General features: G+C 32.3%; 2 protein-coding genes across 2 annotated transcripts; one reads left to right on the forward strand and one right to left on the reverse strand.

The window, feature by feature from the left end:
• Positions 1–4,041: 4,041 nt before the first annotated feature.
• On the forward strand, positions 4,042–5,519 carry LOC145961494 (proteasome subunit beta type-2). The gene is made up of 4 exons (XM_083081722.1): positions 4,042–4,162; positions 4,231–4,436; positions 4,818–5,174; positions 5,262–5,519. Exons 2-4 carry the CDS (start codon positions 4,346–4,348, stop codon positions 5,435–5,437), a joined length of 624 nt encoding a protein of 207 aa, XP_082937848.1. The 5' UTR covers positions 4,042–4,162; positions 4,231–4,345; the 3' UTR covers positions 5,438–5,519.
• Positions 5,520–6,063: 544 nt separating this feature from the next.
• On the reverse strand, positions 6,064–8,803 carry LOC145961493 (signal peptide peptidase). The gene is made up of 6 exons (XM_083081721.1): positions 8,530–8,803; positions 8,096–8,206; positions 7,946–8,028; positions 7,637–7,811; positions 7,043–7,536; positions 6,064–6,949 (listed from the first exon to the last, which is right to left on the reverse strand). The coding sequence occupies exons 1-6, from the start codon at positions 8,797–8,799 to the stop codon at positions 6,868–6,870; spliced, it is 1,215 nt and encodes a 404-aa protein (XP_082937847.1). The 5' UTR covers positions 8,800–8,803; the 3' UTR covers positions 6,064–6,867.
• Positions 8,804–9,753: the final 950 nt, after the last annotated feature.

Consider the following 9,753-nt stretch of genomic DNA (forward strand, 5'->3'; position numbering starts at 1 on the left):
ACCGTCAATTTCTTAAACGGAACCTTCTATTTTTTATTGCATATTCTTATAGCTTATCTCGAGGGCTTTCCAAAACACTGTAATAAAATATTTTTCCCTCAAGTACTTTTTGAGTTTAAGGCTTGAAATTATTTCTTAATTTTACATAAACCGTAAAATATCTTGTGAAATATTCATTTTTCGATTATCTTACCTTAATACTTTTATGTACAAAATAATGAGAGGAATCAATTAATGTAAAGAAAACACATAGTTATTTTTAAGAAAAAATATGTAATTGTTAATTGCAAATTACATATTTTTTCCTCAAAACAACTATGTGTTTTCTTTACACCAATTGATTCCTCTCATTATTTTGTACATAAAAGTATTAAGATAAGATAATCGAAAAATGAATATTTTACAAGATATTTTACGGTTTATGTAAACTTAAGAAATAATTTCAAGCCTTTTAACTTAAAAAGTACTTGAGGGAAAAATATTATAGTGTTTTGGAAAGCTCTCGAGATAAGCTACAAGAAAATTTCATTTAAGAAATTGACGGTGACCTTCACGTGACCTTCAAATGACTCTCCAAGGTCAAATCATTACCACCATTTGATGGCCCCCTTCAAGCCATACAACTTTTGTTTCAAACATTTTTTTATTTAACGCATCGTTTCGGAGATATTTGAGCGTATTATTTAAAATGGGACACCCTGTATATAACATCTCTCACTTATACGATTATTTAATATGCTTCGATTTATTTTCTCAAATATATTTATTATATATGTATATGTTTATTTATTTATTTATTATTTTCTTTATTTCATTTATTTATTATTTTCTTTATAAAACCAATTTTTTGTTACTACTAAAATGAAATATATCTAAATTATCATTGAAATGTCAATTACATTATTATATTTTTCGTTATTCTATTGAAATAATTTATTCGTGTGAGACTAATATGTAATGATCGTCAACGTTGAAAGTGGCAAATGCTAGTCAACATTAATGAGTGAAGTCTCCTGCATTCGACATTAATGTTGGCCAGCATTTGCTTGTGATTCGCGTCATTATGCACGAATGCATTATAAATGGAAGCGCATTATAAAAGCACGCTTGCGTGTCCACAACATGCTCTGTTTACATGCGGTGGGCTATCCTCATTTAGGCGAGTTTGTAGGCTAAGCATTATCTTCCGAAAATATGTCCGCCTTTGCGATTGAATGCGTTAGGCGATGTGTCACACGCAATCAATCACGACAAAACTTGGAAAATTAACGGCACTGTGCAATAATAATGATTCATTTTTTCTTGATTTTTAAAAATAAAAAACTTTTCTAATTAAATGTCAACTTGAAAGTCTGCTAAAAATTATTTGAAATTAACTGCGAAGAATGTCATTTTATTATAAATTCGTGTCTTTCTCTCTCTCTCTCTCTCTCTCTTGCTCTTCCTTGAAATTCTGTTTTGAAAAATATTCTTTATTTGTTAACTAATCGCAAAGATTAATGGCGTCACAGTATTTTTTGTTTAAAGAAAGTATTGACATTTATATTTATGAAAAGAAAAAAATTGTCCATGCAAGTTTGATTCTATTGCATGATTTTTTTTAGTCTCAATATTTTAATATTTTAATCATTACATATATTTAATGACTATTCATATTTCATATTATTTATATACATACACTTGTATGTCTATCTTAACTATTACTTTTAATTCAATTTTAAATATAAAATTGTTCACGGACAATCACAAAGGTCGAAAGAGTCTGCGTACAAATAATGATTTCATGCAAATATTCCTCGGTATGTCTCGACGAAAAACAGTGAGTACAAGACTAGTCGCTACAGCTATTTGACACAGAAAATCTTAGTTATGTAGCGGGATCGACACGTGGCGGGCGGATTTACATTCGTAAATGCATGCATACATGTTAACTGACACGACCTACGACGATTGTATGTTAGTATACGATTAAATGTGTTGTAAATGAGAAAAGGGACTGTGCACAATCTTGAGATTTTGCTTGCAAGGAAAATAAGATTTTAAGTAATTATCTTTATGTAATGTATCTTTCCTACAGTTTAGAATTATATTAATCTTGTTCGGTAACTTTTGCAAAATTTGGTCAATGTATGATCAATTTTATGTACATATATCTTATTCTAGATATAATCAAATGATATCGAAATAATTTACATAAATAGATATATAAATTTGCAAAAATTCAAACCTCCAAAAGCGATCTCACGATAAACGTAAATATATATATAGTAAAATTCGAATATTTTAAAATTTTGTAAATAAGAGAGAGAGAGAGAGAGAGAGAGAGAGAGAGAGAGAGAGAGAGAGAGGAGAGGAAAGGAGAGAATAAGCATTAATATTAAAAATAAATCGATAAATGTACATTAAAAGTTAAAATATTCATCAGCATTAGTCAATGTTTCAAAAATTTTTTAAATTATAAAATATGATATCCAAGTAGCAATGCGTCATTAAATGTTAAAATAATATCATTGGCCGCATCCCTGGCAAAAATGAGACGTTTGTTTGGCGTTTACATGAACGTTTGTGGAAGTTCGTCGAGAGTTTAAAAACGATTAGTAAAGAGTTTGTACAACAAAAATTGCAACACTGCAGCGTTTGATAAGCATTCAAAACCCAACAGCGTTATGTAAGTGCTCTTACAAAGTTTGAAAAGCATATAAACTCTCAGAAAACCCTCACTCAACGGTTGTTAACGCTTTATAAAGTTTCTTATTTTCGCCAGGGATTCAGCGGACTCAACTGCTAAGTAGCAATCGAACATAATTGGTTTCTACTTTCAGATCTGACCAATCAGCGTCGAATTACATTGGAAAATCTAGTAATGTTGCTTAATTGTCGAGTCTGCTGAATGCGGCCATTTGATGTCAAAAAGGCGTATTTTTGTTACCTTGGTAATGGATGCATTCAGCAGAAAAAGCTGCTTTACAACTGTTATAAAATTTGTGAGCCTAATTCGTGTATGCTCTTAGATTCAATCAAAATTAAGAGCATACACCAATCAGGCTTACAAATTTTACAACAGTTGCAAAGCAGCTTTTTCTGCTGAACGCAGCCAATAGTAGAAACCAATCATGTTTGATTGCTACTTAGGTCTAGTTCCACAACTTAGGGCTCGTTCCCACTGAGCGCGTCACGCGTCGCGTCACCAGCGTGAGCCAATCAAAACATTCCATTGTAATAACACGGAAAACATGTTATTACAATGGGATGTTTTGATTGGCTCACGCTGGTTGGCGCGACGCGTGACGCGCTCAGTGGGAACGAGCCCTTAGGGCCTCCGCACGAGGTATTCCATATCGCATTACGTTACGTTAAGTATTGATCGTAAATTTAACTCCGTACGTAAACTTAAACTTCAGTCAACGCACAGAAAAAATCGTAACGTAAAGACATGTCTTTACGTTACGACTTTTTTTGTGCGTTGACTGAAATTTAAGGTCCATATTCTGAATCCTCTTTTATCGATAAAAGTGCTTCTAAAAGTGGCTTATAGCCAATCAAAAAGCTTATAAGCCTTTTTTAGAGGCACTTTTATAGATAAAAGAAGATTCAGAATATGGGGCTAAGTTTACATACGGAGTTAAATTTACGATCAATACTTAACATAACATGATTTATGTCCATTATCTCGACAACAAAGCATTTGCGACCATATGTTCATATGAACATTTGTTCTTCCTTTTTATCCAGGAACACGCTCACAAATTTTTAAAACATACTTTTGACTCACCCTGTATACGTCATTGGACGTCATACATCGGACATTGGACGCAATGTAAATCCTCCTTTAAGCGTCGTCTACAATGAGATTTTAAGGAGACTTAAGGCGTAAGACTTAAGAAATTGACCAATCACAGTCAAGTATTAAGAGAATACTCGACTGTGATTGGTCAATTTCTTAAATCTTACGCCTTAAGTCTCCTTAAAATCTCATTGTAGACGACGCATTAAGGCTATAGCACACACTTTCCATAAGACATAACAGTAAGGTTTGGACCAATCGCGTTGTTCAATTTGGCCGTCCGTAACCAAATTGAGCAACGCGATTGGTCAAAACCTTACTGTTATGTCTTATGGAAAGTGTGTGCTATAGCCTTTAACGAGTTAAACTTCGGTTAAAGTGAGTTGTGGAATTGAGGCTAGAGATCTTAGGCTAGAGACAGCAGTATATATATATATACTTTACAGGTATATGTATGTACGACTGTTTCGTTTATCGAAAGGTTAACTTGTCGTTTGCGGGTGACAAGCACTTTTAATTTGCTGGTATATCGAGAGGGCGAGTACGAAACGAATCGCAGGAATGGAGTGTTTAATTGGTATTCAATGTAAAGATTTCGTGCTGGTTGCAGCGGATATGACAACCGCACAATCCATTATAGTTATGAAAAGTGGTAAAATGTTTGTTATTTTTGCATATCCGACTGTTAGTGGCATATTAATTCGACATGTTAATTTTACATATAATACATGTAGTTGGTAATGCATTAATTTGTCATGTATGTGCGTGTGTTATTAAATGCTGTATTAAATATTAATACATGTACACATACATACTGTATTGTATTGTGCAATATATTGTATGATGACAATATCACGATGATTATATCATTCTATGTATTATTATATGTTAAAGTATATAATAATAGAACATGTGTCATTTTCTCAAAGTTCTAATTACATTATATGTTGTATCATTAAGTTCTGAACTGATATTATACAGTTTAATTGTGAAACATAGAAATCAATTTTAAATGACATATGAAACATTTCAGATGAACAAAAGATTCACAAGATCTCTGACAAGCTTGTTATGGCAATATCTGGAGAATCTGGTGACACGACACAATTTTCAGAGTATATTGGAAAAAATATTCAGTTATATAAGATGCGTAATGGTTATGAACTATGCCCCAAAGCTGCAGCTTGCTTTACAAGGCGAAATCTGGCTGATTATCTTCGAAGTAGAACCCCATATTTTGTCAATATGCTACTGGCTGGATATGACGATGACACAGGACCAGAGTTATATTTCATCGATTACTTAGCTTCCTGTGTAAAAGTTCCTTATGCAACTCATGGATATGGTGGCATGTTTTCCATGTCTGTCTTAGACAGATATTACAAATATGGTGAGATATGCATATATATATATATATAATAGAATATAATCATCTATAAATTAATGCTGCTTATGGGATATTAATCAACATCTACAGATTCTACCGAAGAAGAGGCATACACCTTATTGAAAAAATGTGTTCGAGAAATTCAAAAAAGATTGATTGTCAATTTACCAAATTTCAAAGTTCAGAAGATATTTAAAAATGGAATTAAAGATATGCAGCCAATCACAGCTGAAAATTTGGCTATTGAAAGTGTTGCCAAAGCATAAAAAAAAAGATGTTTCTTTCATACTTCTTTAATTATAGAAAAGACTTCTTTGTATTATAAGAATAAAGTGTCTATAAACATAATTTGTAAATTTTTTAATAACCTATAACTATTTTTTTATTATTTATAAAAATAAATTAAATATTTATATTGATTAAAATATTTTATCATTATCTACAGACATATATATACATATGATAATGTGAAAAGAATTGTACTGTTGTGAAGAAAAATAAAAAATGAATCCAATATCTTAAGATGTGTAAGTGTAAAGTTGAAAATAATAAAATTTATTTTTATATAAAAAATTATACTAGTAAGTTTAATAAATTTGTGCCGCGATAAAAATATTAGACTGCAGAATTATAAATTAGAAGTTTATTAATTATAAAGTATATTATAAATTTTAAATAATACTTTTATCTCTAATTGTGTTGGCATAAGAAAGTTGATAAGTACTATACATTTTATTCATTAAAGTTGCAATTTTTTTAAATTTCCTCAACTTCAAAAAATTATGTAATTTCAATTGATTTTATTTTTACAAATAGAAAATGTATGTTCATTTTAATTCTAAATAAAATCGTGCAGTTCTCACTAATAAATAAGAACATTAGAACACATGAATATAATACAATCTCATATTTGTTAATATTTGTATTTTATTATGTATTTAAATATAGGAAATAAATTTTTTTTTTCATATCCGTTTTATATTAATTCGTTTAATGTATTGCATAGAAAGAAGGTCAACTTTACAACAATACATTCACAATTTATGATTATCACTCACACATGGTAGTAATCAGAAAGAGAAATCCTGAAGAGGATTTACTCTTATAATAGAAACTTATATATAATTGGAACTTAATTCTGAACTAATTTTTAGAATGTAAAATACACTGTAAAACTCGGGCAGATTTTCATATAGAAACTATTGTACACATTACTATGTACAAAATATAAATCAACAATTGGAAGTATTTTTATATTATTTTACACTATATGTGAAATAATGAAACTACAATTAATATTCAACATTTTCCTGATATGTGCCTTTCAGTATCACGGAACCATTTTCCATCCATACCATACATGAGTGATAAAAATTTCTCTTTAATGTTGCATGCAAATGAAACAGTTTCTTTAATTATCACAATCCTATTTCCTATCGTTGAACTTTTTTTTGGCGATTGAAACGATACCCGCGAGTGTTTACTACAGTGAGAACCGGAATTATATACCTTGCAGTTCATGTGCATGCAAGGCATAATTATAAGCTATAGTTTTCACAATGCGTGATTGTACGTCTTGAGCATGAACCATGAATAATCTTTCTTTACTTTTCTTTTTCTGTTCGTAAGAATTTGGAAAATTATAGCGCGATAATGTCGCGAGTATCTCATACTTTTCGTGTTATTAATTAACATATTATTTATCCTTTTTTGCTTCTATTTGCGTTTGTTCCGATTGTTGCGTTCCATTTATAGGTTGCGACGGATGATCTTCATACCTGAAGCAAATAAAAATTTCACATATACATACACAAAATATATAAGAAATAAATGTGATACATAAATTCATGTTAGAATTAAAAGATATTTACGAGAACAGTGCCTTGAGATCTCCTTTGACTAATGCTAAGAGCAACGGCGTGCCTACACACGCGGGTACTAGATACAATAAAGCAGGTTGTGCGTGATTGAATAAGTGCATGATCATCATGGTGGCGAGTAATCCCATGAAGTATGCGAAGAACGTCGAATAGAAGTAGACATTTGTCTTCCTACTGAGACTATTATCAAATCGTAGCAACAATGCGATAAAGATACCAGGTAATACAATGTCACCCAATCCCAGCATAGCAAAATTACCGGCGCTCAAGCCCTTTTCTAAAAGATCTTGTGGAAAGACGAGTTTAATGGGAACTTCGAAAGATTTCGCTACCGTCACCATTACATCTGTACCAAACACCCAAAAGGCGTCGTAAAATAAAAGACCACAGAGCAAAATGCATCCAGTCACAACATTGTTGAGGTGTAACAATTCGACTCCATTTATGGCAAATGCTATACCAAATAGGTTGTTAGCTATCCAATGCTGAAAAAAAAAATGGAAAGATAAATATCAGACATTAATTCTAAATTTCGTTCGTAAATTTTCTAAACTCCAAATTTAATGTTTTATTTTTTATACTTACTTTTTTTAAAAGATACCAAGCACCCACGAGTGAACAGCATACAAGACAAACAATGTCATGTAGATTAAATTTATAGTTAATTATATGCTCTTCTTTATCATCTTTTCCTTTTGTAAATAAAATGTGATATTGCGTTTTTGGAATTGCAGCAGGTACCAATGATGAGATCAATGGACTATAATTTTGCAAATTTAGAATTTAATTAAATTTTTATACAATGGAACGTATTATAATAATTACAAGTTTTTAATCTGGACTATTATAAAACGGTCACAATCTTTTAAATTATTTTTCGAAAGTTTAAATTACCTGGTAAGATGACATAAAGCTAAAATGCCAAGGAAGAAAAAGTATCCAGCCAATATCAGGTTAACATACTCTTTTGCAAATACCTACAAAAATTACTTCAATGTTTTACAATCTTAAAACACGATAATTTCCTTACAAATATACAATTACCTTATACAATATATACAAGCTTATTAATGTAACACTGGAGATAAGAGGAAACATAGCAGCCTCTCTACGAGACATTGTGTCAGGTTGCTCGCCACTGGCTTTGTACTGTTGCTATAAAATATAATGCATCATGTAACAAATTAGGAACATAAATGAAAGAAACTTATGACAACACTCATTGATATATCGTATTGCTTTATATGACTATATTACATCTACCATAATTAATCGCCGTCTAATCAGACTATTAATTTTAACAGAAATCATTAAGAAATAAATTATTACGGCTTGAAATAACAGATAATCAATTATTATAAAATATGATGAAAAAATCCTTCAGTAAATTCTTCCGATACTGTCGACGAAGAGAGAAATAACGGAAACATCTCGTAAAAAATGAATGTGTCAAACATATGTCAAAGTACGTGGCTAACCTGCTGTTCTTTATGATGTTTGACCGCACGATAGCTACCGAAAAAAATCGGTAAAATGGCCATAATAATGAGACTACCGTAAGCAATTGCCATTCCTTCGGGTGTCGACGGCACTCTCGCGGTTGTTGCATTCTGATATTCCGTAAAATTTTCCTTCACTTGAGCCACGATCTCATTCACCGTACTTGCCATTTTGAAAACGTTGACACCATTGAGTTCTGCATCAAAATCATACTGAACTTTCAAGAATGGGGGAATCAATGGGTGCATCCAGAAGCACAACCACTCACTGAACGGCTAAGTAGCACTCGAATGTGATTGGTGAATTCAAAGATAGAAACCAATCACATTGGCTGCGTTCAGCAGAAAAAGCTGCTTTGCAACTGTTGTAAAATTCGTGAGCCTGATTGGTGTATTCTCTTAATTTTGACTGAATCTAAGAGCATACACCAATCAGATTCACGAATTTTACAACAGTTGCAAAGCAGCTTTTCCTGCTGAACGCAGCCATTGGCACATTCAGCGGTCTCAACAGTTGGACATTACTAGATTTTCCGATGTAATTCGACGTTGATTGGTCGGATCTGAAAGTAGAAACCAATCATGTTCGATTGCTATTTAGCAGTAGAGTCCGCTGAATGCGGCCATTCAATGGCTGGGTTCAGCAGGAAAAGCTGCTTTGCAACTGTTGTAAAATTCGTGAATCTGATTGGTATATGCTCTTAGATCCAGTCAAAATTAAGAAAATACACCAATCAGGCTCACGAATTTTACAACAGTTGCAAAGCAGCTTTTTCTGCTGAACGCAGCCAATTGCTACTTAGCCGCACAGTGTATAAGCTCTATGTTCTGGATGCACCTAATGGGCGCGTTCGAGAGCGTCCCGTTCAACCACGTTGACATTGGCCGCATTCAGTATACTGCTAAAGGGTACTTTCCGATTCACGCATGATACGCATGAAGTGACAGAAAATGTATAATATGCATAGACCTTACAGATATGGACTGGCAATTGCCTATAGTTTCTGTAGAGAAGCAGTGTCCGGAGGAGGTTAGAGAGAGAAACATACTTTTTAGTACTTCTCTTTCTACAAGTGTCCGGACACTTGTACGGACACTTGTAGAAAGAGAAGTACCAAAAAGTATGTTTCTCTCTCTAACCTCCTCCGGACACAGTCTGATACGTATTGCCAGTCCATATCTGTAAGGTCTATGATAATATGC

Source organism: Camponotus vicinus, unplaced genomic scaffold (genome assembly GCF_025532165.1).
Source record: "Camponotus vicinus isolate PSW18456_S1 unplaced genomic scaffold, iyCamVici1.0 SCAF_11, whole genome shotgun sequence".
Lineage (NCBI taxonomy): Eukaryota > Metazoa > Arthropoda > Insecta > Hymenoptera > Formicidae > Camponotus > Camponotus vicinus.